Below are 27,544 nucleotides of genomic sequence, written 5' to 3' on the forward strand. Positions count from 1 at the left end.
TTACTCTGACAACTTCTCTATATTTGTTCCAAGTGGCCTGACCCTGCTTCCATCTCCTGTGTGTTTCCTGCTTCAGTAATGACAGGAGTTCCTTGTTCATCCACGGAGGTCTCTTGCCCCCTTTGCCTGATTTCTTGCTCATCAGCATGCATTGTTCTTGACCCTGGAGGAAATTATTCTTGAATATCAGCTGACTCTCCTTAACACCTCTTCCCTGGAGGAACTTTTCCCATGGGATTCTTCTGAGAAGAACCCTAAAGAGGCCAAAGTCAGCTCTCCTGAAGTCCATGGTTACACTTTTACTTGCTGCCCTGCTTCCTCCTTGCCCGATACTGAACTCTACAATCTCACAGTCACTGCAGCCAGGGCTGCCCCCAACCTTCACATCTCCAACAAGGCCTTCCCTGTTTGGAAGTATTAGGTCAAGCAGCACACCATTCCTTGTGGGATCCTCCACTACCTGTGTCAGAAGGTTGTCTTCAATGCTTTCCAGAAACCTCCTGGACTGTTTGTGCTTTGCTGTGTTGCTTTTCCAGCATCTGTCAGGGTAGTTAAAAGTCCCTCATGGAGGGGGGACGCAGTGCCAAAAACAATGGCAACAACTACTATAAGGTTTCATATATTTTTTAATATTACAGCTTGCATTCATTTATTCTTGCATTCAATGTTCTTAATCCCAAAGGATCCTAATGCACTTTACGAACTGTAAATGCAGGGATTGTTTTCACAGCGTTAGACTTCAGCCACTCTCAGGGTAAAATGTGACAGGTGTTTAAAAACAACAGGCACAAGTGTGTAGGGAGATGTATGAGGGATAGCTTGTTCTGCACTGAAACTACATAGGGAATTTTAGCAAGCAGAACATAATTATCCTAGCTGGAATGTGGCCAGGAGAGCCAAAGTTAAACCCAACTCTAAACGTAATCATGACTTAGAATGGAGTTTGCTTAAAATAGCCCAGCGTGCTCACAGGAGAATGGCAGTCCTCAGATTTGGCATTAGGAGCAGGGATGGCTACGTCCAGCAGGTTCTAGGGAAGAAGGCATAGGAAAATTACAGGAAAACTGAGCTTCATTTCTTCTTCTCAAGTTGTAAATGTTAAAGCAGGGTCTAACATTTCACCAGACCAGGACAAGTAAGATTCAGAGAGATAAACAGTTTCCTTGCCACTTTTCACTTCATTTGAAAATGGATGATGTATAGTAGGAGAATTGAAGTCTGTTATTGAGAAGGATTTTTTTTACTCTTTACCCAAGGACAGTTGGGATCCTCAAGGCCTTGCTCAGATTGCTTTTCATCTCTAGGAGATGGATAGGCTCCTTCATCCATGAAAATGAACGGTTATATCATTGTATATGAAATTCTGGGGTGAGATACAAATTTTGCCAGTAAGTCCTGCATTTGTAAAATGTTTGTTTCAAGCTTTGTGAAGCTGCACATTCCTTAGTTGTGGGTAAATTCAGATCTGCCTTTGATGCTGAGGTTTGGAATTCTTTCTGGTTTCTTTTGTTACTGTGTCACATAGGCAGAGAGAGAAACTGGCTTTCCTGGCTTTTTCCTGGTATTAAGTACTCTTCTCACTGACCCCTCTTTTAAACACCCCATAGGCCAAGATTCCTGCTGGAACATATAAAATTTAAGCAAGAATTTATCTGAATGAATGTTTTCTTTTATTGGAACCTGACTAAGAATCAGAATTTGGCCCAGTGTTAAAGAATAGTGAAAATTCATGTGGGAATTTAGTTCAACTTTTCCAAAAAGTTCCTCATCAAGTACTAGAGTTGTTGAGTAAGCATTAATAATTATACTCATGCCATCCTGATTTACTCTAGTTGAAGATTAGGCCAGGACTTTTGAGGAGTCATCTGCCCCCTGTTTTTACAGTTGAAATGTAACCAAGGTTTTTGTTCGATTGTTGAGTTTCATGTATTGCACATGAGTCTTGGTTTTACCAGTTTTCTAAAATCACCCAGTGGCCTTGAGTCCCCATTGCTTTGCTATTAAAACACTTCTTCCCAGAGGGCACAGGCTGCACTGGACAAACTGCAGCCAGATGTGACTGAAGCAAGGTGGGGATTTCAAGTCAAAGGCAATATATTTATTTATTTAGTGACATCAAGCTGCCTAAGGCATTTAACCACCCCAGCACCACCACCCCAGTTATAGGCTGAGCTTGCCATCCAAATGCACTCACGATAAAAGGAATAAAAATGCTCAGGAGACTGAAGGGAAAACTTTTTCATTTAAGAGAATTTAGAATTACTGGCTGTTCTTTCTGTTCTTTTAAAAATCTACAGAGCTTTGAAAAACTGTGCCTGTGAATGACAGAAAGATCTGCTTGAGAAGCCAGGCTCAAACGTGCCTTTTGGAAAAGGAGATCTTCCTTGACAGCCTTTTTCAGCTCCACAGAGACATATGCTATGTGAGATCAGGAGAGTACCTCTCAAACACAAGCTATCTCCTGCTGATGAATTGTCTCAAAGAAGCTTTTATTTCTATAGTATCCATACTATAGGAACTGCCTCCATCAGCTGTGCTATCTGGAGCAATGCCAGTATTCAAACCAGCTGAAGGAGTTTCAGGAGGAATCTAACATCTGATCTCTCTTTGCTTGTTGTGTAAATCCAATCTTTCAGAACTTAAACAAAACAAAAAAAACCCCAACTTCATTCATATTCATTCCTGGTGTAATTCTGCTGGCAACAGGAGTGCTGTGGTGCAGAGCAGTTCCCTTCCTAGGGGAAGTATAGTATGAACTTCATCAGGCATTGGAATCTGAAAATGGTTTTACAAGGTTCCACAGGACACTAAAAAGCATCCCACAACTTTCACAGTATATTATCCCTGTCATGGTATTGCCTTGTATTGCTCTGACATTTGCCCTGAGGTAGGAACACAACAGCTTTTATCCTCAAGGACAACACTTGGAAGTGGAACTTGTCTTATTCCTGATGTGTCACAGCTTTAATAACCCGTTGCCTCGGGGTACGAAGAAACACGTTTCCTCTGCAGCAGGCATCAGTGGGATAAACCCAGAGCTGGGAGCAATGGGTTTCTATTTACAGGATATCCTTATTATACCCAGGGCTTCCCAATAGCCAGTAATTTCCCTGAGCCTCTGTGGTTACTGCTGTGCAGGACTTAGATTCCTGAGGACAGGCTATTGCTCATAATCAGAAGTAATCAGTTCTGCACAGGGTGTCAGCCTATATAATCTTCCAATACAAGCAGAATGTTAATTTTCTAATACAACCATACAGATCTGGAGTGCCACAATAGAGCTTGCTTTTATACATATGTATTAGATTTAAAAAAAGACCTTTGTGGAAACTAATGTTCCATAGAGCTTCAATAGAAAAGTGAAGCACTTGAGCTCAAAGGGAAAGTGGGCTTAAAATTATCTGCTTTCATTGAAACAATAAGCCACTTGGCATTTTCACCTTGGCCGGGATTTCCATACATTTGGGGGACAGTTCAATTGCTTTTCCATCAAATGTAGTTCAAACAATAAAAAAGGATAAACCAAAATGAGCAACCTACACTGGCTTTCCAACTGAAAACCGTGTGTCCTGAAAATATTGTGAGAATGGAAGCTTTCCCTGGCAGCTGGATGGTCAGGGATTTTTCCCTTCATGCATTTCTGGCTGGGAAAATAATTCCTGTGCAGTTCTTGCAATCATCAGCATAGGAGCCAGTGGTAAAGGCGAAAGAGTCAGTTTGCTTGCAGGTTTGATGTAGTTGCTGCTGGTTTTCTCTTCGTGAGAAGACAGACTCCTTGTGGTATGATGGGACCAAAGTCCCCATCACATCAGGAGCAGTGGTAAAAAAAGTCTGCCAAAAGCTCTGAAACCACTGGTGACTTCAGCAGGAAAACACACGGGATCAATCCTTATGTGTCAGTCTCAGCTACTGCTCTCTCTCCAATTTATTATGAGCAAGGTGCTTTTAATATTCATCGTCAGCTCTAGGTATGTGTCTAAAGGACAATAGCATGCCCTTGTGGAAGAGGAGTTATCTTCCTCCTTCGGACTCTGTGTTAGGACTTGCCTGGGACTTGCCACAGGGAGAACAACATTATTTACTGAATACCGAAGTGCTGGCCTATTTTCACAGCCTGTAAGAAAGCCTGTTGAATAGCAAAGCAGCTCAATTTTAAGCTAGACAGATCCAATTTTCTTAAGGATGTTCTGTAGATTCTTACTTCTGCCGGTCAACAACCACCTCTTAAAACCAACAGGTCGACAACCACCTCTTTAAACTAGCACTGCTCCCATCAGGTCAACATTCTTCATCCAGTGGAAATGGTCATTGCAAGTTCCTGTGCAGGTCCCCAGCGTTAATTGTGTTGTACAGAGGCAGGATGGAGGCCCATTGCTTTTTTGTGAATCGTAGAAACTCAGCTGAGGGTAGAACTCAGCCCTAACACTTTATTAGGCTGCAGACTGCACGTATGCAGCTTATATTCCTGAATATATGTTGTATCACTATATGCTTTTACCCCAGTAATATGTGAAAAAAGGACCTTAGGGTGGACATTTTCTCTTCAGGGGTGCCAGCATCCTGGCTAGAAGCAAAGAAATGTCATTGGCAGGAATGGAGAGAGGGAAAAATGTTGTGCTGCTTGACCAGTAACTGCATGACTGCACCATATTGCACCAAAACAAAATCAATGTCACACCATGACTGTGTTCTCACAGTTCTAAAATCTGTAAGATATGCCCAGTGAAGCTCTTTGAATGTTCCCCAAAGTTGTGTGCAGCCCAGAGGCACAGTAAAGTCCATTTCTGTGTTACTGCTTTTCTGAGAGCTTTTACTAGTGAGTCCTCATGAAGGTAGTTGCCTCTAAGTGGAATCATATAATATAAAAGTAGCTGTGACCAGCATGTCAGATAATTTTATGGACATGTTTTGTGACATCCACACTCAGAAAAAAAGCTGTAATGTGGCCTTTTTGTCATGCTTGGTGACCTACAAGATTTTTCCAGAATTGTTTGTTGTGTGTGCAATTACATAGTCCTTAATCGCTGTTATACAAGTGTCATTCACAAATGCCTTCTCTGGTGTCCACCACGAACATGGAAATGAAGACTCTTATCTCTGAGAATGTGGGGTATCTCACTACATTTGAGTTATGCAGATTAACCAGAGGTTTATGTTGATAAAAAATCTTTAAATTTCAGTGCCTTATCTGTGTGTGGTACCTAACTGTGTGAGGTTAGAAGAGTTTTAGAGAATTTTAAAGATAGCTTGTCACAGAGTAGAGATCTGATTTTTGTGTTTCTCGTTCTAAAAGACAATCTGAGTTGTGTGGCTCCTAAGATAAAAACACTCAGTAGTGATCTGAAGTGGTTTTTATACAGGCTTCTATACCATGATTTTAAACAATAGTTTCTCAAGACATTCCATAGTTTGACACAAATGGAGACACTCTCTTTCTCCCAATGGCATAAAGCTCCCAGAATACTAGGGATGCAAGAGATTCATGTTTAAACTCAGCAGAAAATCTGGTCCACCCTAAACTCCTGCCAAGTGTCAGTTTGGAGTGTCACAGAGACACTGTGCCAAGGCCTCAAATTGAGACTATTTGACAGCTATATGACTAGTGATGCCATAAAAGTATTTTTTAATAGGACATTGGTGTCCATGGTTCTGATAAACCATCTTGATCATAACAGTCATTTGAAAAACGTGTTTCAGATTCGTGCATGTTTTCAGAATCAGTTATTATAGAGTTTGTTTCCAAAATTCCATTTCACTCTCAGATTCTACCTCTAAATATAAATCTAATCCTCCTTCCTTGTCCTGTTCTATATATACAGCACACCCACATGTGATAAAGCCTTCTGCCATAGCAGCAAAGAAAGGTGGAGGGGGGGGAACGAAGGCTGTAGCTAACCTGTGGGAGCACTGAATGCAGTTGGCTGCTGCTCATAATGTTCAAAGATATAATTATCACATGCATGATGAGTACTACACCTGCTGCATCTCTTTTGCTTAAATAAATGATTCCTTAAAATGCCACAGAGCTGCCTCACTTGGAAACTATTAACCAGAGAGGTCACCAGAGGACTTCACACTCCCTGTCCTTCCCCTTCCACCAGGCAGGTTCGCTAATGCATCTCTCTCTCTTTCTCTTTCTTTCTCTCTCTCTCTCTCTTCCCACCCCCGCCAACCTTTTCCTATCAAAATCCTCACCACCTCCTTTCCAGTGCCCACCTTTCTCCTTCATTGTGATTTTTTTTCATCTCTTCATTTCCCCTGTCTTTGTCTCAGCCTTCTTTCCTGTTGCCTGTAAATCTGATCCATTACAGTTTGTAGGTAGTGCTTACCAAGCCAGAGTTCCCAGTGAGAAGTGGGATAGCTTTAAGGATGTGCTTTGTAGGTGCTTCACTCGGCATCTTTCTTAATGCTTGCTTTGTCTCTGCGGCACGATTTAGCGTTCTGTTCCTCCAGTGCATTATTTCTTCTCTATCAAGAGTCTTGTGTTTGTCTGTAACCACACTGCTGCCTGGTAGGTGGCCTAGACAAGCTGCCTGTGACACAGCAGGAATGATGTATTCGGTGCAAAGGCTTCTTTTTTTTTTTTTTTTTTTTTTGTCTTGGACCATCTGCTGGTGAAATGTTCCTATCACTCAAACCTCTTCCACATAAGGAACCTGACCCATCACTGATTACTTGTCAGTAACTGATGTCCTCAAGCAGGGACTGACCGTTTTTAAGACTGCTACAGGAAGTAGTGTTAGATGCTTTGAGAATCACATTGTCCCATGTCTACTAACAGTGAATCCAATTTTAAGGCAGTACAGTCAGACCTTTGCTGACTGTTGTCAACAATGAGTCACATTCCTATCATAGAGGGAACCTTAAGGAAAGCTTCAACGCAGCAGAAATATCTTGTTTGTAGTCACTCCCCAGATTCTCATTTCTTCTGATATTGGTAGTGGATTTTGCAGCTTCCTAAATCACCTCTGACTTGTGTCTTTGTATTTATTTGTATTTATTTGCACATTTATTTCTTTCTGTGCATCATTATGAATGTACCAAAAGACAGCCAAAGAGTTCAAAGGCCTTACAGGGCATGTGTCAAGCAGAGCAAAGTTGTGGTTGAGTATTGAGGCCTATTTCTAGCTTTGCCTGTGACTTCTCATAAAAGGTTATTGGGATTATTTAGATGAATAAACCCAAATGCACGAAATTACATATTTAAACACATGGGAACGTGGCCAGATTTTCAGGAGTGCTTAATTCTGAAAATTTCATTGGTAGCAACAGAATCTGTTGTTTTACAGACCTTTTTGAATGCAAAGCAATTTACATAGATAACAAAGACAAATAAGAGTTGATATCTAAGTTTGAAAATATCCATCATGCACTGTTTTTCTTTCAGTTGCTGAAAAAAAAGAAAGCATTGTTTTCTCCGTTATTATGGTTTCATAATGTGCTTATATATCCTGAAGTGATAGGTGGTGTGTGAAAGTCTGTCTGTATCAAGTCATACATATTTTAATATATTAAAAAAATAGTGACTAAAAAAATTAAAAAAAAAAGGCGGTGATACTTGAGAAATTAATTTGCTAGCAGTAGTAGAGTGCCCCTTGCCTTAGGCCAGCCTTTACCCAAGAGAAAAACTAGTTCACTGATATCTATAGGTGATAGAATCCCATCATGGCACGACTCCTGCTTCGTGACTCCCACCAAAAAAACCAAAATTTCTGTATCAGGGAATTCTAACCATGCCCAGTGCCTACACTGACTTACAGCAGACTCAAGAGGAAAACAGCATTGATTAAAAAATGAATTCAGCTTAACTTTGTTTCTTTCTATTACTATTTTCACAAAAGCCTGGGAGGTATGAGACAGCTTCAGAGACTTTAATGGCAATTCTTGTCTTTCAGGCATCGGATCTCAAAATCAAAATTTAGGTAAGTAAAACTGATTTTTGCTTTTCCTCCTTTCTGCTGGTTTTGTTCCTTACTTTGTGAAGTGGTTTAGTCCAGCATCTCTAGGATGCAGTGGTGATTCTAGGAGATACTGCCAAACATGTTAGATTTAGTCAAAAATCAAGATTGTTCTTCTTAGTTTTATACTGAAATAAGGCACAGGGACTACTGACATTATTCCACTCAGAAGTACCTCTCTGATTGCTACCTACATATCTCGAACCATAAAACACAATATCATAAGTGAAATTCAACCACATAATTATATTGCATCCATCAATATCAACCCTGTCAGCTCAAGGCTCTCTTTCTTACACTTTATTGCACTCCTCTGCTTTGCTTGATTGTAAATATTTCAACTGATGAGGTTTGCATCTTATTTGTGAAGTTCTCCCCTTCACCCTGGGACATGGGGAGTTTTTTCTAGTTGTTTTTGTTTTTCTGTTGACTTACAGATTTTGAAAAAGTGAAGCAGTCCCAAGGGGGTTTGCATTGGAAAGGCTGACTGAACTCGTGAAACTTGGTTGTTAAAGTCCATTTCTACCTTTTTGGTAGGAGCTGAGCTGCCTCCATAACCCTGAATTCAAAGTCAGTTTTATAAAAAGCTAAAATAAACTAAAAAACCCCCTAAAACTAGATTAACTTTCAGTATAACTCTAATGAGTAACTGTGTCCTTCAGCTACCTAAATAACAAACAGTAATAAAAATTTTGGGATGCACATATGTGTACATCCTGCCTTTATGCATCCCTGTGTAAAGAGTGTAGGTGTGAGCACAAAAAAGCACTATACATTTTCATGTGCATGCACATTTGTGCACAAGTACACACTAAAGTGTGTGGGATTCCTAAGGATTTAATGACAACAATATTGTCTAAGCGTTGTGCCTATTTTGGAAGTTGGGAAGATCTTTTCTTGTCCTAAATCTACTGCAAAACACACAACCCTTTTTGAATGTTTGTGATAGCTTGTCTGGGTGCCTTTATAAATTGCACAGATAAAACACTCCAGATTGGATTACCTGTTAAAATGTTGCTGCAACATTCTCGTTCACATTGTGTTCACATTGCCTGGTGTTAGTTCATAGAGATGCTGAATCCTGACCTCAAGTAGGGCCATAGTTTATCACTGAAAATAATATACAAGAGAAGAATAGACAAGAAAAGTTCTTCCCCTCTGTAATGTTGTGTATGTGTATGTCCCTTCAGAGACACACTCACACATATGTATATATTATCTATATAAAACTATTAGATTTATTATACAGTGGCAAGTGTTGCCTGGAAACTGGTTGCTATGCAAGTTAAATTCTGACGAGTAGGAGGTGTGTAATTAGCTTTAAATATCTTCTGTGGTTAGTAATTACCCTCAGAAATCAGTGACACAAGGGGATGTGTTCATGGAAGGCAAACTTTAAAAAGTCTGTTGATTAGCAAATGGTACCCTTAGTTCCAGGCATGAAGGTGAGATGCTGAGGTCCCCTAAGTTTTGGGGTTTTGTTATGAATTAGGCCTTGTATTGGGATTACTCCTGAACATTGTTGAATGTTGGAAATGTTACATGGATTTTATTTGACCTCACCTCTCCAAAGACATAATCCAAAGGTTCATGTGGCATAGTGGGTATCTTTTCAGTGACTATCCTGAGGCTGGGCAAGGTCCCATTGGCAGGCTACAAGCATCAAATACAGGGAGAATGATTATTTTTGTGGGAACTGGGCTAAAAAAACCTCTCAGGGTATCTGCAGTGGATGTCTTAATCAGATTAAGATATTGCTTGAAGATGTTGCAAATTGGTTTAGGACCAACTTTATTCCTGTAGATAAAGGAAGGATGATCACAACTGTCGACTCAGATGAGAATGAGAGAATGTTTCTCAGGGTGAACTTTAAAGTTATTCTCTACCTCTCTCGAGCAATAAATCAAGACTAGAGTCTCTCTTGGCAGAGAATTGCAATAGCCTATGGATCCCTATCTGAAAAGAACTTTTCCTTTTCCAATATTTCAAGTCGCTACTGGCGCCGATGGAATCGATTCTGCAGAAGAAAGTGCCGTGCTGCTGTCAAGTCCAATGTTTTCTATTGGTTGGTGATCTTCCTTGTGTTCCTCAACACCCTCACCATTGCCTCTGAACACTACAACCAGCCAGACTGGCTCACGGAGGTCCAAGGTGAGGAGAAGCTGATGGTTCTGTTTGTTATGGTCAGTGTCAAAAAAGGGAGTGGAGAGAGGAGCTGGTGCATTAAAGCACACAATGTAAAAGGAGAATCTGAAATAATACAATAAACATCCCTGCCTACAATGGGAGAAGTTTTAGGAAAAATGTAAGTACCTTGTTTCCAGCCAAAGCAGTGTTTCCTTGGGTGTAAGTGAAACCAGGAATTTATGCTGAATATATATTTGCAACTGGATTACCAATTAATGGATGGCTACTGAGAGCTTCACGTTCTCCAAGGTTTTCCCTGAAATGGCATTTATGATAATTTTTAATTATTAGGGAGGTGATGAAGAGTGATTTGTAAAGTTCTCCTGTCTGCAGAACAGTTGAATTCTCTCTGGAGGTGAGAGCAGCTGAAAGGCTTAATTAAGCAACAGTAGGTAGCACAGCAGCTCTTCTGTTCCCACTCTCCCCTGCAGATGACAAGTGTGATGGGAGGTTGTGCACAGGAGGGCATGTCCCTGCCATTGGACGTTGTGTGGTTGTGTAATACATTGCAGCTGGATGTGCAATACATAAGAATTGCTGTAACCACCCTGGTAAAACACTTCTGTGAATGAGATGCCCACGCTTTTGAAGTTCATTCTTTGAACCAAGCTTATACGAAGTTGACTTTTAAGACGGATCCCCAAAAAGGTTTCTTAGCAGGGGCCGATGATTAATTGTGGTGATCTTTTGACTAAGTTTCCTTAATCTGTTCTTTTTTGTTTTTCATGAGACACTGCCAACAAGGTGCTGCTAGCTCTTTTCACGGCAGAGATGCTGCTGAAGATGTACAGCCTTGGTCTCCAGGCCTATTTTGTGTCCCTCTTCAACCGCTTTGACTGTTTCATTGTGTGCGGAGGAATCCTGGAAACGATCCTGGTTGAGACAAAGATCATGTCACCACTGGGCATTTCGGTTTTGAGATGTGTTCGACTCCTAAGAATATTTAAAATCACAAGGTACTTTATTGCTTCTTTGGGACTGAAGGAGGGCTACTGCTCAGTGCACAACATATATAGGTACAAGTCGCTCACATCCCTGGTGTTTTTCACTTTTTCTACCACTAATTGGGTAGTGAGAGTGTGGGTTAACAGTCCTCATCTTCTGCCATCTGTGATGGGATGGGGAGGGCTGTACAGACTGGATATCCCTGATGTGAGTGATAAGGATTGGTAAGGAGCCTGGCATAGGCTGGAGACACTTGATACCATGCAAATTGTTAAACTGAGGCCTGGAATGGTAGTCCAAGCTGAGATTGGGCTCTTATGGTTCCCTGCAAAAGTCAAAGCAAAACTAAAACAGCAAATAGCCTTGTGACCTTCTCTGATGCTTTCTGGGGACAGAGAGGAGCCTGAAAGACTGCCTTGAGCTAAAACAACATTTGACTGAGGAGCCCATGCCAACTCCAGTAGACTCAACAGTGGCCTGAGTGGGAGATTGTGTCAACACCAGCAGCTATAGGCGAAGGATGTTGTCAGCTATTCCCCTTCAAGGGAGTCCATCATGAAGCAGCAGCTTTACGAACAAACCAGACTTTTTCCACATTCCAGTATCCCCTCTTTTTCCTTTTCATTCTTTCTCCTGTCCCTCTGCATAAAGGCACGTTTAATACATGTGCATTAAACAGGCATTACTTCCTGAGTCAGGTATCTCCAAAAACACCAGGTTGGTTTGGCAGGGCTTTTTCAGCTTGAGGGGAGGTTGTAGGAGAGATCAGCTCCAAACTTAACCAGATGGGAACTCTTGGAACTAATTTTACCCAAGTGCTTACCCCAAGTAGCACAAGGTCTGCCTTTTCCCATGTGGGCACCAATCAGCACCTTATAAGAAGCTTGACTGAGGTGTTGAAAGAGTGAGTTTTCTGCATGCTCAGCTATGAAAATGTCCCTAAAATCGCTGTAACACACCCCTCCAAAGGAAACATCTGACAAATTTGAGATAAAAACACGCAGCACATGAGGAAAACAAGGCCAAAACTGGAAGACAGTCAAGATGGCAGAGCTGAGAGGCAGAAAAAACCAACAGATTTGGACTTGTTCATCATAAAAGATTTACCCTTAAAGCTTCTGAGCCTCAACTCTCTGGTAGGATGGATGGTTTTCAGGGTGAGATGGCAGAGACAGAAAATCAGTTTATAGTCTCAGAGAGAGAGGCCAAAGCAAGCCTACAACTATTAGAATGGGGGAGGGGAAGTGGTCTGTTTAGACTCGTGTTTATAGAAGAGGGGAAAACGTTCCAGCTAACAAGAGTTTCCAGCCAGAAAGGCATCTTTGCTCTTTCAGAAATAGTGGGGATCTCTGGTCTGCTGACTGTTTTTCCTGGATCTTTGGGTCTGAAAGCTATCATCACCAAGTCCCAGGCCTGGTTTCTGAGGAAACCAGGAGCTGTTTCAGGCATTGGGTAATCAGATACACCCAGGGCAACATACCAATAGCTATAAAAGCATAAGCTTCAACATAGCATCCTGGAGAGGTCATTGTTTTTTCAAGACATTTCTCCACTCCTACACAAAATATATAAGCTAGCTTAGAGAATTCTCTAATAGAAAGGCAAACACTGAGCGAATATCATTAATACTTTGAGATGTTGAAGTACTCAAATATTCCTAAAGCTTCTGGAAGAGATGTAATGATGGAACCAACCAGCAGTAGGACTAGTTATATTTGCCTTCATTCTGCAACACAATTAGAATACAATTTTTCATGGAAAAAAATGTTACCTGGAATATGTCTCCTGCAATTTGTGCATGGGTCTATGTGTAAAACACAGAGATGAGGAACAATTCATAATGCATAATGTATTAATCAGATTTTGCCTTCTTTCCTGTTCCTGAAATATTGGCAAGTAGGTTGCAGTAGTTTCAAATTTATCTGTTTTGTAATTATTCATAATTTTCTTCATGATTTCTTCTTCCCTCCGTGGGTGAAGTTCACCCTCATGTGGAAAGCCCTAACACAAGCCTCCAAAGCAGTATTTTAGGCCCACTCATGTCTTAACGCAGGAGAGAATATTCTGACCCTAAAGCAAAACTTCTGCCTTGATGTTCTCTGGTAAATTACAAATTTTTCCATTATTCACTTAGCTCTAAATACAATGATGATTTATTGATGACATTATCAACACTGGTGCAATAGACCACCTGAGTGCAAAGATAATACAGAAAGATACAATATTAGAAAACTGGGAGGGGTAGGAGGGGTGGGAGGGTAGTGTTTTGTGTCAAATATATATTCATCAGCAATGACAGGGGGACATACAGTAGAGGTGCAAATGGTGATAATCAAGGGCATTAAAAAGGCACAAAGCAGGAAAATTACTCTGGTGAGAATATATCAGTAGGTAGCCTATTCTTTATGTATTTGGATGGATTTTCCATGATAAGCACCAAGCACAAACAAATTCTGGGTGCATCAAGATGATACAATTCTAGGAGAAACACAAATATAGCTCCCTAATAGAATAGAAGCAAATAAAGACACCATCAGATGAACAATGCATCATTTTAGAAACCACATTTAGAATATCAAGAGCAAACATTTCTTCCAAAATTATAAATACATTAGACAAGCAGACAATATAATCTGTTTGTTTTATTCTCCCTAATTTTTAAAGTGCTGTGCAGAACATCTCCCTCTTTGCTATGAGAAGACAAATTATTTTCTCGTTATAAATAGTCCTTTACTGCTTTATAAACCCCTACATATACTCCTTTATATTTAAAAAATAAATCATATCATTTGCAACAGCATACAGAAAGTTGATGGTTTATACCTAATCCTGCCACTAGATATGTCACTGTTAACTGTAGGGAGAAGAGACATGATGCCTTTTTTTTGTACCTGCTTTCAAAGTAGTTTTATATTGGATGAACAGTGTGGGAAGCTTTCATACTATGAGACTGCCAGCTGTTGCTACTGTTTTAAGCTTTGCATCTGTGATTGCCAGTATCACTAAGACATTGTGGAAGGCAATGGAGAGGAGAGGGAAGAGAATACATGAACATGTTAAATTCTAATCCAGTTCTATGACTGATTATTGTGTGAGATGTTGAACAAACCATTTAACTTCTCTGCACCATTCCCCCACTTTGAAACGGGGAACATAATCACATCCTGCTCACTGGTGTTTTGCAGTGCCCCATTCACTGGCATCCTCAAGGGTCTGAGATCTGCAAGTGGGGGCTGTTAAGAAGCACATTCGTTTCCCTATAAGTCCAAGGCAGCAGCAGTGCTTTCTGTCATATTTCCCATTATCCTCTGCCTGGTCCAAAACTTCCGATTCCGTTCAGCAGTGCTGCATTTTAACTTTGCAGTAAGTTATTAACCAGGGTGGATGAAGTATTGAGAGACTTTTCTTTGTCTGGGCTTCAGCCATTGCTGATTTGAAAACCTCGTGTTTCATTGAGTAATCCCAGATCTCACTTTGAGAGAGCGTTCATGTTAGTTCTGCAACCACCTAATGTGACAGATGGTAACGTCAGGTCAGACTTGCAGTTCAGGCTTCTAGGACCCTGAGATAAAGCAATTGTTATTTTCACATCTTAGTCAAGTCAAGCCTTCCTTATCCTCTCCTTTTTCTGTTTTTTTTTTCTCTTCCCCCCTCATCCCCAATCGGTTTATTTACTTTTCTAATGGTTCTGTATTTCTAGCTAGCACTCAGTACACAAACAAAACAGCACTAATCTTATCACCAGGCCATCTCAGTTAATTGCTTTAAGTTTGATAGTCACATAAGAATCTGAATCTCAAGTATTGAGCCATTTTTAAGAAATGGAGAGCTGATAGAAGTCTGCACAGTTGTTTGCTGAGATAGCAATGCATTTAAGCTTAAAGTGAGTCACTGGGACTGATCAGATGTGTAACAGCTTTACTGTATGCTCCTTAAGGGCACTGCTAGAAAGACCTAGAAAATGTGTGTCCTGGCTGACATTGGAGGACTTGGAGAGATATTCTGGAGCCCATCAACTTCTGCTTTAAGGATGCTGAATTCGTTTGACTTCCACCAGAAATGAATTTTTCCCTTTTCCCATGTCACTTTCCCTTCTTTCTAAAGTGTGAAAGTATGTGAGCTGTAAGCATAAATGCAAACACAGTGAGCTGTTACATTGCACATTCCGTGCGGATATTTGGTGGCACTGAGCCCAAAAGCTTCCATGCCCTTACCTTTGCTCTGTAGTTTTTCATTGCTCATCTCTTTAATTGCAGTTAAACTTTAAAGCACTCTAGTTTTGTCTGAAGTGCTGAAACTGGGCTGGAGGGAAAACATCGCAGTTATCTTTGAAGCTCAGTCCTTGGAGATGAACCAGTTGCTGAACTTCAGAGGACATGGCAGTGTCCCTCTGCAGATCAGACTGCTAACCTTCATAAAGTGATTGGGCTGCTCAGGCAGTCCTGTCTTCCATGGAACAAGAAAAGTATTCTTTTTACACTGTCACTTTGAAAATATTAATTTAACTGGGATTTTAGGAACTCTTACCTCTAATGGTTAGATTACCTACAGAAAAAAATTGCATGTCGAAGGATCAGGCTTCCTCAAAAGAGCCAGAGCACTAGACATGTCTGCCATCCTTCTTACATGGAACTCTTTCTTCAAGGTAAATATGGTTAGAAATGCAGAGTCCTCCCAGTAAAGAAGTGTTCAGTGTTATGGGCTTTGGGAGAAGGGCCTGGAGGACACTAGCCATGGTGGAATCTCAAAGTGTGGTGATAGACGAGGTAGAAGGAAGGCCCAGAGATCACAGGCGAACATTAGTGGCTTGCTGACCCGTGAAAGCTGTTGAAGCTTGCTAGCAATGTGCTTCGAAATGAGGCAATTTGAAGATGACAGCTAATCTTCAGCCCGGTCTGAAAGCTCTGCCACACTAAAAACATAAGGGAGAAGAGGCCATGGCCAGCTAAGCAATAGAATAGGAGTGGTTGAGCAGATGCAAGTCCGAAGTGGAAATTGCTTCATGGGCAAAAAATTTAGAAATTTTTTCTGAAGCCTCTTTGTAACTCGTGACTACCGTGCAGGCTGGCAAAGAATGGAAGCAAACTTAGATACTGCAGCAATCATGCTGCTGGCATCACTTTGAACCCCAAAGTGGAACCAGAAGGGCAAGAAAGATCCTTCCTCTGCATCATACATGACTCTGAACTGGACACAAGCCTGAACACACTGAGAGAACGGTTCTTAAGCCATCCTGTCTCTTGAATAAAGCCCTTCAAAATGCTCTGCAGCCTATTTGAGGAAGGATAGTAGGTTTGATACTCAAAGAAAAGCAGTGGTGGTGTGTCCTTCCAAATGGATGTAGATCTGGAGTCTCTTTTAGAGTCTACCTAAAAGGACCATTAATATCTTTCTCATTCCTCTCAATCCCAGAAAGCCCAGCAACTTCTCTCTGTGAGTGAGCCCAAGCATATACTCACACACGCCAGATTTTGGGCAAGTTCATATTTGCATCCAAAGAGTTGTTTCCCCATCTGTTCTTGTTGGTTATTGCAGGCCATTCTCTGGAGTGAGGTATTCTGGCTGCCATAACATCTGTGAGTGTTGTAATGAGGTTGGTTAGAATGTAACTCACTGAAGCAGCAAGAACTAATCACTGTATATTGATATAAGATGCAGAGCCTTAGATGGAGAGTGCTGTAATAATCTTCTGGGTGTGCGTATGGAGTGGGGGGTGGAGGGAATTGGGTATGTACACGTGTGGTAGTAAAATTACTCATTAGCTGCAGTAGGTCTCATTATCTTAGGGAAGCACATCAATGATTCACTGCTTAACAGAGTGTTTGGAAATGCCTGCTTATATGCAGAAGGCAGCCCAAACCAATATCCTGTACAGTCCATGAGCACCTGTCTCAGATTGAGGGAATTTTAACTGCTTCTATTTTCTCTCCCAGATATTGGAACTCCCTGAGTAACCTTGTGGCTTCACTCCTGAACTCAGTTCGCTCCATTGCCTCCCTGTTGCTGCTTCTCTTCCTCTTCATTATCATCTTCTCGCTCCTGGGGATGCAGCTCTTTGGGGGCAAGTTTAACTTTGATGAGATGCAGACCAGGAGGAGTACATTTGACAACTTCCCTCAGTCCCTCCTCACAGTGTTTCAGGTAAGGGCACAAGCGGTCCCAATGGGGCCAACACTTTGTGTTTGTGTGGGGTGAGACAAGTCCTGCACCCTTCCCCTGCAGCCTGACAGTCCCCAAGACTGGACAGCACACTAACAGCTCCAGGAGCAAGGTGCCACACTGTGCTGCCAGCACAGTATTACAGTGGGTATTCCCTCCCAAAGTGGGGAACCAAAGATAAAACCTCTGTGTGTTCCAAGGCCATCAAGTCTTAACAGGGTAGGACAAGAGAAGGGCCATTTTCATGTCCCAGGGGAACAAGCCAAAGCCCAACCCTGCCGCTGTCCTCCCCCCTCCACTGTACTGGGGAACAAAAATCCGCTCACAGCACCACAGAATTAATCAAATGGCCCTTAAGCCGACTGCAGTTTTGGGAGTGATCCACAAAGAGCATGAGGATGGTGATTTCATTCACATGCAAAACGAAGGGAAGTGGCAGGGAGTGCTGTGCTTAGGGCAGTGCTACAGGTTGTGCAGCCTGTCTGAAACAACAGACACGTGGGAGGGAAAAGCCTGGAAAAAAGTGGGAAGGTTTGAACAGAGTTGTGTGGGAGAGCCGTTTGCCTTCAGCCATCATCTTCAAGGGGACATCTGTTTGGGTTTTTTCACACTTTGAACGCAGGACTTCTTTGCATGCTCCTTGTTCTGTGGTTTGTTGTTTGTTTTTTAATTTAATTTTCTAGATGGACACAGCCAGAATCGCCAACCATCCTGGGGGAGGGGGTGCTCTTTAGGACAATAGATATCTTTGTGTTAATGGGGTTTTCAAATTCTCTGTGTGGTCTAACACTGTATCCCTTATTGGTGGGAATGTGTCATTTAGATCCTGACTGGGGAGGACTGGAATTCGGTGATGTATGATGGGATCATGGCTTATGGCGGCCCCTCTTTTCCAGGAATGTTGGTCTGTATTTACTTCATCATCCTCTTCATCTGTGGAAACTGTATCCTTTGATGCTACTCTTTTCTGCAAGAGGGGCTGAATTTAAAGCCACCATTTACTTTGTCATGTCAGAAAATAATGAGTTTCATATCTCACGTTTTTACCTTTTCCCTAGGTCTGAATTTTGGCTTTACACTGCCTAAAGTTAAACAAGTTTGTTTAATTTTAGCTACTGCTAAGGCATATAGACACTTGTAAGAGCCAGCTACGTGCCAGTTCCACGTGCTAGCTTTTATTTTATATTTTCACATGTTTAGTGTTCTTATTTTTCATTCCCCTTAATTCTGTCGTAGGTTTTCTTTCCTGGCTTCTTCAGAAACTAATCTATGTGTGTTCCTACTGTACTTACTGCATATTTTTGCTTCAATTGCTTTTTTAGTAATATATTCCATGTGCTTTCATCCAAGCCTTGTGTGGAATAAAAATATGTATAATCTACAATATGCTATATACAAATGCTGTAATAGGAGTAACATATGTTTGACATAATTGATTTATGTGAGATCATACATTAATTCATGTGTAAACTCACAGGACCCATGTTCCATTTCAGTTGCTGCAATCTGTGTGTTCCTCAAACAGAAAATCCTGTGCTCTGTTATCTTCCAACCTATGCTGGTCTTAAGTAACTTGAGTTCTCTCTGGCTTCAAGGTGAGGTGAGGGCACTGTGCATATCCCAGGAGGTATAAAGCACATTGCATGATTAGGCTCTGAGTGTCTCTTCACAGCAATTTGCATATAACATAGAGCTGTGGTTCTGTTCCGTATCTCAGTTTGCTCCAAATTTGTCCATGTTTAGTTTCTGCTTCCCTAATAAATGGCCCTCCTGTGTCAGAGGTGACATTTCATTTTGTACTGGTGCATCTATAAAGCCACCTTGTGGACTCAGCCCAACTCTTCTGGCCTTTGTTCATAATTCAGATCTCTCAAACCCTGTTATTTGACATTTCAGTTGACCTGCATGCCCTCACTTCAAAGTGAGATGGTGCAATTCCACTTATCTGAAGGTCAAGGTAGGCAATCTTCCTGACAGCTTAAAAAAAAGCTACAATTTGGATCTCCTTGTGAAAATGTGAGCCAAGTCTACATGCTGGCTGACTTTGGAGCCATTAGACCTTGGAGCCCAGGGAGGGGGGTGTCTGTGTTTCCAGGCTGAGCCTTGAACCAGGGTTTGCTTAAAAATTATCACGGTGTAATAAGACCTAAGCTCAAGAAATTTATAAAACAAGCTGATATTCAGATTTGTAACATGAGACCTGAACACTGACTTATAACACAAGAAAACAGTTGTGATTCCTTGCCCTTGAGCTACACAGGCATGACTGGCCATGCATGGACTCTATGCTAGGAGATGTCAGTGTTGTCAGCTCAACTCTTCACTGTCCAGACTAAATTAACCTCAGAAATGCTCATCAGTGTGATATGCTTACTGTCCATAAAATCCATTCATGTGACCTAAGCTGTCAAAGATGCAAAGCATTTAGTGCTCCCCTTATCTTCTGTGGGATTTGTTGCACAAAGTGATACTCTTTTGGGATGTTGGAAACTAAAATATAAGCCTGGACTTAGATGTTTTATATCAGTCGTTCTGTTGTGAAACTTTGGAAATCCACAGTGTGTTAACTATGTGGATGGAAGGTGTAGGTTTGTGCATGCTGGATATGCACATCCTGAGCAGTTGTGTGAAATGGAAGTTTGGAAAATCCAAGACACATGATGACAGGTTGCTAAAAATTTTCAATTAAGAAACCCTTGGTATAATCTTTTCTTGCAGTTTTCAAAGCCAGTTTTCTTTAAGTACACACAAACAGATATCCTGCTGAATGTATTTTTGGCCATTGCTGTGGACAACCTTGCTGATGCTGAGAGTTTAACATCTGCACAGAAAGAGGAGGAAGAGGAAAAAGAAAGGAAAAAGCTAGCAAGGTAAATCCATTTGCATACAGCTATCTGCACTCGTGCATATATTCCTGTGAGTGTAATTACACAGGATACATATACATAGGTATATGATGCATATATATTTGCATAAATATTATACATATACCTATGTATATGTATGTTTATCTTCTCTGTGTGTATATAGGTTATACCTATGTGATTAATGTAATTATGTATATATAAATTTTTACGTAAAGGAATTCACACTGTAAGACAAGAAAGTGCCATGAGCTGGGAGTCCCCACAGTTGCAGTGATGTGAGCAGGGAAAAGGAAGTCTGGGTGACTGATGAGCTTTCAGAGCATCAGGAGAGAATGAGTGTGAAATGGTGTCAATGTTACAATCCCATTTGAATCTCCCTATTATCTTCCAATTGCTTTGGGCCACAAAGCGTATTTTCAGACTGTCATTCCCACTACAAGATTCAGCAGCTTCCTTTTCTTTTGATGCCACATGCTGTTCTTCTCATGCCAGTTCTTTTAGTGTTTCCACAGACACTTAAGAGGCATGAGCTGGATGTGGAGCTTCTCTGTCATTCCCAGCTGCCAACAGCAGGGAAGCCTCTCCTTACTGGTTATTTCCATTCACTGTCTTCCAGGCTGCTTGGAGGGGATCTCTTGTGCAGATCTTTCTGTTTCATCCTGCCTGCTACTCAGCAGATTTCCCTCCCTCTGGGAGTACAGAGAGGGGCAAAACCTTTGTAGGCAACCAAGGGGAAGATAAGAGATGAAAATGGTCCATGCCTTTGTCATTGGGTGAACAAAGAGATCTCTGCTGACAGACATAGAATATGCACGTGTACAAACACACAGGCACATACTTCCCTCACACACAAACACACTCACATGCCATTGAGAAAGCTACAAAATACACTATACAGAATTAGAGCAGAGCCTCTGCCTTTGCCTGTGGATGAGGACAAGGTGGAGCCACTGGGCTCAGAATGGAGATGCCAGCTGATTGTTCTCATGGTGTGTGCTGTATTACATGAAGTCCCTAAAAGGGAAACAAGCTGTTCACCTTTGTAACTCTTTGCTTTTTATCTTGTGAAATTGTTAGAACTGCAAGTCCTGAAAAGAAACAGGAGATGGAAAAAACAGATGTGGAGGAAGAGACAAAGGAGGAGAAAATCGAGCTGAAATCGATCACTGCTGATGGAGAATCCCCACCTGCTACCAAGGTAAGGTCTGCTGCCAGCCAGGCACTCTCTGTGCAGTGATGGCATGAGCAGCTTGGGTTTCTGAGGGAATGAAAACTGTCTGCCTTGTCTGATAAAGGCTTTGATGGTTCTCTTTCCATTTCTGTCAGATCAACGTGGATGATTATCAGCCCAATGAAAACGAAGAAAAGAGCCCATATCCCACAACGGAAGCACCAGGTATACATCTTCTTCCTCTTATTCCTGATCTGACAAAGAAAAGCTCCAGTTGCTAATGCACATAAAGCCAAATTGTGGTAGCAGGCATGCTGAACATGTAATGCTTTCATGATGGGACAGTGTGATGTGCTTGCCTGTGTTTGCACAGGTGTGGACTTGGTCCTTTGCAGTCCCTGTACTGATTAGTCATCTTTCATTTGGTTCTCTGTAAAGCTCTTTATTGGGAAATGCAGAGCTTTGCAGAGAACCAAATCAAATCATATGAAAATCTTTGCATTTGAAAATATACATGTGGCTTTGTTTTCAGTGTGTTTTTCAGTACTCAGTGGTCAGGGAGACTCACGAGAGATAATCATAAAAGGGAAAGTGTTGAATGCCTTTTTGTGCTGTTTTCTAATCAAAAAGGACAGTGTGACATTAAAATAACTCTAATGGCATAAGACCTCAGCACGGAATGGGAGGAATCAAACTATAGCATTAGTTAGGCTGATTTTCAAGTCAATTGGGCCTAATTAACATCATCCTCAGATGCCTGACAGATTGGTCGAAGAAATCTCAGAACTTCAAGCAGTTTTTCTTCAAGAGATCCTGAATGGGGGGTGGGGTTGGAGCTAGGCAGTTCAACTCCCATTCTTGGAAAAGTGCTTGAAAAAATGATTAAACAAAGTATATGACTGCAAGATAAGGAGATGACTAGCAGCCAACACAGATTTGCCAAGAGCAACTCACATGAAACCACCCTGATTTTCTTTTAGAAGGGGCTGAAAATACTGGTACGTGAGAGAAAAGAAGTAGGTGTCGTATTCTTTTACATTTTGCTAAGGCTTCTGACCAACTCTTGTAGCGTTCTCAGAAGCTGGCTAGAAAATTATGGTCTGGATGATTGTGAGAGAATTTGATCCAACCCTTTATGTGGAGGGTATTGATAGCCCAAGTGAGCCTCTACAACCCAAAAGCCTGTCTGGAGTTCACTTCAGTTCATTGTTAATGACCTGAATGATGGAAGAGGCAATATGCTTATTACATTTGTAGATGACATGGAGCTAGGAAGGACACAAAGCATGCTGGAGGGCAGCATTAGAATTCAAAGAGCTGTTGAGGTCCTGGATAAATGGTCTAAATAAAATTGAAAGTGCCAGGCTCTATACGTAGACAGGAATAAACAATTCACAAATAAAGGATCTCAGGTGACAGCTAGTTAGGTAACAGTCCTTGAGAAAAGAATCTCAATCTTATGATCGCAAGCTCAACAGTTTGCCAGCAACAGTTTGCTGTCTTTCAAAAGGCAGGCAAGTAGTGAGATTTATAAACAGAGAAAACCAAACCTTTTTATGCAGTTATGGGCTTCTTTTAAGTGGTCAGTGAAAGCTAATCAGAGCAAAGCAATTGTTCTATTGTGTTCTCTGCTGGAATATCATATCTCGTTTTGGGTGCTCCGACTGGAAAAAGTATAGAAGAGAATGGTGAAAACAATGCTAGTAGGAGGCAAGAACTGAGATTGAATGAACTGTGATAATCTGAGTTAGGAAAGGCAGGAGAAACACCTTCAAATGCATAAAAACCTGCTACAGGTAGGAGGGAAATTATCTCCATTATCAAATAATACATTTAAGATTCACACCAGAGAGAATTTTCTAATGGTGAGGCTAGAAAAGATCACAGAGATGGCTGTGGAATTCCAGCATCACTGAATGCTGTTAGGAACAAGTCAGAAAAATGTCTTCCAGAAAAGGCTTAGATATAATAGTTAATTGATCTTGGCCTGGCATAAGCATGAACCAGAGGGCCTTTTGTGGTCCTTTCCTGCTCTGCTCTTACGCGTTTCTATGATTATGTAACAGGCTATAATAGGTTATGAAACACATTCTCTTCTATTCCATGATTCCTAATAAATAAAGGTCTGATAATAGGTTGATGTGGCAGGGTAAAAAAGAACACAATAGTTCATTTTAAGTAGATGGACAAGGGTTTCAGACAAACAAAATGGAAAACTCTTCATTGCATTTGACTTTCAGTACAAAAAGTCCCCACGTTTGCTATACTTGTATTCTTCCATATTTATAGCCAATTTATCAGGAATAGAATGTGGTTCTAACTCTATGCAATAGTGTTTTAACAGTGCCTGGGGGAGATGCCTCTGGCTTTAATCTTCCCATCGCCTCTGTAGGCACAGGCACTTACTGGACACATATCCCCAGTTGCTAAGGGGTTTGCAGGAGTCTTTAGTTAGAAGGACAAATTAAAACAGCTTGATACAGTTCTGTTTCAGTTTCTCAGCTGGCCTGGATTTGCAGGCCATTACATTTTTTTCAAGTGAAGCAACAGTCATCTGTATCGATTTTAAGTCTACTGCTAATAGAATTGGAGTTTAGTTTTGCCTTCTGTGGATAGCTTAGAAATAGTCCAGCATATGAAATATGTGACAAAAGCTACATCTACATTCATTTTTTGTCATTCAGCCATGCATAGAATTAAAGTGTGGAAAATTAAGTGAAAATACTTTTAACTCCTGCCTTGGGGTGCCAGTCCCTGACTTAATATACTTTTGAACACAACCTAGAATTTGAATGGATGATCAGGTTTTCTCCTGTTTCCTGTTAGAAACGCAAAGGGACACCATCTTGGTTACTTTGTTCTTTGTAAAGAGTGAAGTTGATCTCTAACAGCTCACTAAATTACCTGACCACTTCTTTCAGACTTCATGGAAGACAACCATAAGGCTCAGATGCCAGTAAAGTTTTGTAAATCCCTTGTTAGATCAGATTTACCATAGTCATCTGTTCCCTTCTGCTGTATAAAGCTCAGAAACACCAAGGTACTCTCAGAGCTGATATGACATGTCACCTCTGCCTTGTGTAGTTGCTTCTGGAGAACAAGGCTTCAAGGCTTCCCCAGGCACTAGCAAGCAAGAATTTCCCAATCCCCACATGTATCCCTGCCCAGTTCCCTTGTGCCCATCTGACCAGCCCAGAATCCTTCTGCTGATTGCCAATCAGTCCAACTGTGGTACAGGAGATGCTGTGCAGCCATATACAGCCCATCTGGGAACACACCTTTTCCTGCCCACTTGCACGTAGATCCATTTTGAACTGTGCTGTAAGTGGCACATCCTATTGTTTCTTAGATGCAGTCAGTTGGTTCTACCTATTTTCTGTTTCTGATTTAAGCTGTTAGTACCCGTGACCTTTCCATGGCTGTGTACCATTCCATCCTCTGAAAACATCCTTCACCCTAATCCAGTGTTCAGAAACAATTTGAAATGGTCACCTCATTTATTTTTTTTTCTTTATTCTTTCAACCTACCTTGTTTGGGTTCTAATTTGTTTCTGCTTCTCAACCAGTTTTCTCAATAACCTCTTCTGACTCTATTTGCTACACAGTGTTGCTCATAGGCCCCAGAGTACCCTGTGTGCTTGCAGCTCCTCAGATCACCTACCCCCTTTTTTTGGAAGGACAGACTAGTTCTTCCAGAGATTTGTGTACACTAGAAGAATTATTATGATGATATGTTTATTATAAGAAGACAGGGAGCTAGTCTTGCAGTCTAGTACAGAAATAGACAAGGAATTCAGAACGTCAAATGAAGGTAAAAGCTTGGGGATGATTCATGGGAGGTTGAAGCAAAGCAATGTCCTTATACAAGAGTTCTGGTTTTCGTACAGTAAAAAAAAAAAAATATCGCCATCATCAAATTTCTCACTGATGCTGCACTGTAGCCTGTTTGTGTTTGTCTTCACAGCCAAAGAACTTCTGCTTCTACAAATGTGAGCAACTAGGCAGGTTCTATATGCAGGTAGATACGTTAGGAACTGACGTCAGGTTGTTCTCACGTTGTTCTTTGCGAACTGGGACCTCGCTGTTTCCTTTCTTCTTTGCCCCAGACTCTACTTTAAGTGAAAGATATTTAGAACATTATCTATGGCTGAGGAACTGAATGTGTTTTTCAATCTGAAGGTATGTGGTTGCCAGAATCTTTAATGTATTTCCTGCTGTATGGCAGACAGGAGAAAAAGAGGAGAGGAGCAGTGTTCTTTATGGTCTTCATGGGGCTGATCCTTTTGCTAAGGGTCCATTTTCCTGAGGCATTGTTCCATATCCATTTAAAAGGGTATTTAAGCATTCCTCTGAGTAAAAGAAGTAGAATGATCCAATAGTGAAGGTGCAGAACAGGGACTCAGAATACTAGTCTTTTTAAGTAAGAATCTCAAATATCCCACATGGGCAGTGGTTTTCTGACCTCTAATAGAAGAAAAGGAATTTTCTTACATTGCTCATTGTCAGTCTGCTCTGAAACCTGTAGGTAAAAGGTATAAGTGCAAAGTATGGAATATTGTATAAATATGAGCATTGACATTAACACCTGTTTTACAAGTACTATGTAAAAAAGTACTTGTAAAAGAATGTTTCTTTAACTAATAAAACCTGTATAAAGAGTATTATAAAGTATATTAAACATTAATTGAGCTGTTAAAAAATAGACTAACTGAATAAGTACAAACTCTATGTACCAGCTCAAACATTTATGCAAAGATCTATCAAGTGAATTTGAGCTGAACTCTTGGTACTGGAAGTGTAAAGAAAGAATCCTATTTGCATGTAATAATGGCATGCATTCAAAAAGGGCACTTTTCTCCTGTCTCTGATATCTAGATTAGGATCTGTGCTGATTCATCTGTTCTTTCTGATGTGTCCTGTAACGAGATCAAGTACCTCACCCTGAAGGAACAGTCTTTTCCTGGAATTTATCTCCTTTTATGAACTCGGGATGAACCTTTTAACTAGAGTTTCCTCCTTTGCATTGCCTGGAAGATGAACCAGCTTCATCTAACCTGTCAGACTCCTTTCTTAAAGTATATTTTTTTCTGTCCTGCTGATTAAGCAAGAGGATTGGGATCTTTTAAAACAGCAAAATCCTATCATGTTGTTTACAAAACAACATCTGACTTCAGCAGGTAGAAAGAATCCTCAAAGGTGGAAGCTTCTCTTTCACATAACCCTTAGACCCCCTCTCTGCATTTTTTATCCCGAGATTGCTCATTGTTCAGCACAGGGCCTGGAGATCTACTCCAGAGGCATCAGGTTCAAGACTCTCAGCAGTCTCAGCCTCTTTCCCACCTTTTTAATCTTCCCCCCACTAAATTATGAAAGAGGACAATTTTTAAGACCTTCTGATCGGTGTCATTCAGTCTGCCCATGCTCAGTGTTTGCTCTGTACATGCACTCATCCAGACACGATCCCAGATGTGGCAGTGGCTCCATGGAGATCCTCACAAATAGGAGAAAAACAGATCTTGATAAACCAGAGGAATGGTCTGAAGAAAAAAAAGATGCGGTTCAATAAGGCTGAGATCCAAGTGCCACTCTTGGGAATAGTCAGTGGCAGAAATGCAGAGGGGGAGTGACAGCCTAGACAGTTGTTCTGTGATAAATAATCTGTACTTTGTGCATATCAGAAACTGATGGCAAATTAATGCCAGAGTGTAATGAAAAGTGCCCATGAAGGACATTTAAGCAGGAAGATAGTGTAAGATATAATAAGTATTCCAACTCTCCTGCACCAGTGAAACCTCAACTGAAGGTTAATCCTGCACATAATCTGGAAGAAAGGAGCAAGAGTGATCAGAGACCTGGGGAACACAGCACCTCAGGAAAGACTGTTGCTGTTTTGCTCTAGGATTAAGATATTCTCACAGAGGCATATTAATTGTCCTTGAGTATGTAAAAGCCTTCTGCAAGAGGAAGGCAATTCTCAATTTGCTGTGTACGTGGAAAGTAAGAAAACAGATACTGGATTTAGACCATAGCAAGAAAGGTACAAGTGAGTCATTAGAAGCTTTTTTTTTTTTTTTTTGCAGTGAAGTATCTGAGGAGAGTGTTGTGAGAATATTGTGGTTTTACCAGCATTAATGGTTTTACAGAGAGACTAGATCAATGTTTGCCAGGGCAAGCACTGGGCAACAAATGCTGCCTTGGGAGAAGGAAGTGGACAAGGAACCTCAAGTTTCTTAGCTTTTAGCTCTAGTTATGACAGA

The 27,544-nt window shown here is 41.1% G+C and overlaps 1 protein-coding gene across 1 annotated transcript in view; it reads left to right on the plus strand.

Moving 5' to 3' along the window:
- The window catches only part of CACNA1C (calcium voltage-gated channel subunit alpha1 C), a 439,532-nt gene that overhangs the window by 319,804 nt on the left and 92,184 nt on the right, over nt 1–27,544 (plus strand). The window contains exons 11-19 of the mRNA XM_017804609.1: nt 7,896–7,922; nt 9,949–10,109; nt 10,876–11,101; nt 17,024–17,231; nt 18,073–18,193; nt 20,005–20,119; nt 21,194–21,314; nt 21,443–21,512; nt 26,699–26,822. Of these exons, the coding sequence (XP_017660098.1) occupies nt 7,896–7,922; nt 9,949–10,109; nt 10,876–11,101; nt 17,024–17,231; nt 18,073–18,193; nt 20,005–20,119; nt 21,194–21,314; nt 21,443–21,512; nt 26,699–26,822 (1,173 nt within the window). The remainder of the gene's footprint in view (nt 1–7,895; nt 7,923–9,948; nt 10,110–10,875; nt 11,102–17,023; nt 17,232–18,072; nt 18,194–20,004; nt 20,120–21,193; nt 21,315–21,442; nt 21,513–26,698; nt 26,823–27,544) is intronic.

The sequence above is a fragment of the Lepidothrix coronata genome, unplaced genomic scaffold (genome assembly GCF_001604755.1).
Source record: "Lepidothrix coronata isolate B3197 unplaced genomic scaffold, Lepidothrix_coronata-1.0 Scaffold10, whole genome shotgun sequence".
NCBI classification, from domain to species: domain Eukaryota; kingdom Metazoa; phylum Chordata; class Aves; order Passeriformes; family Pipridae; genus Lepidothrix; species Lepidothrix coronata.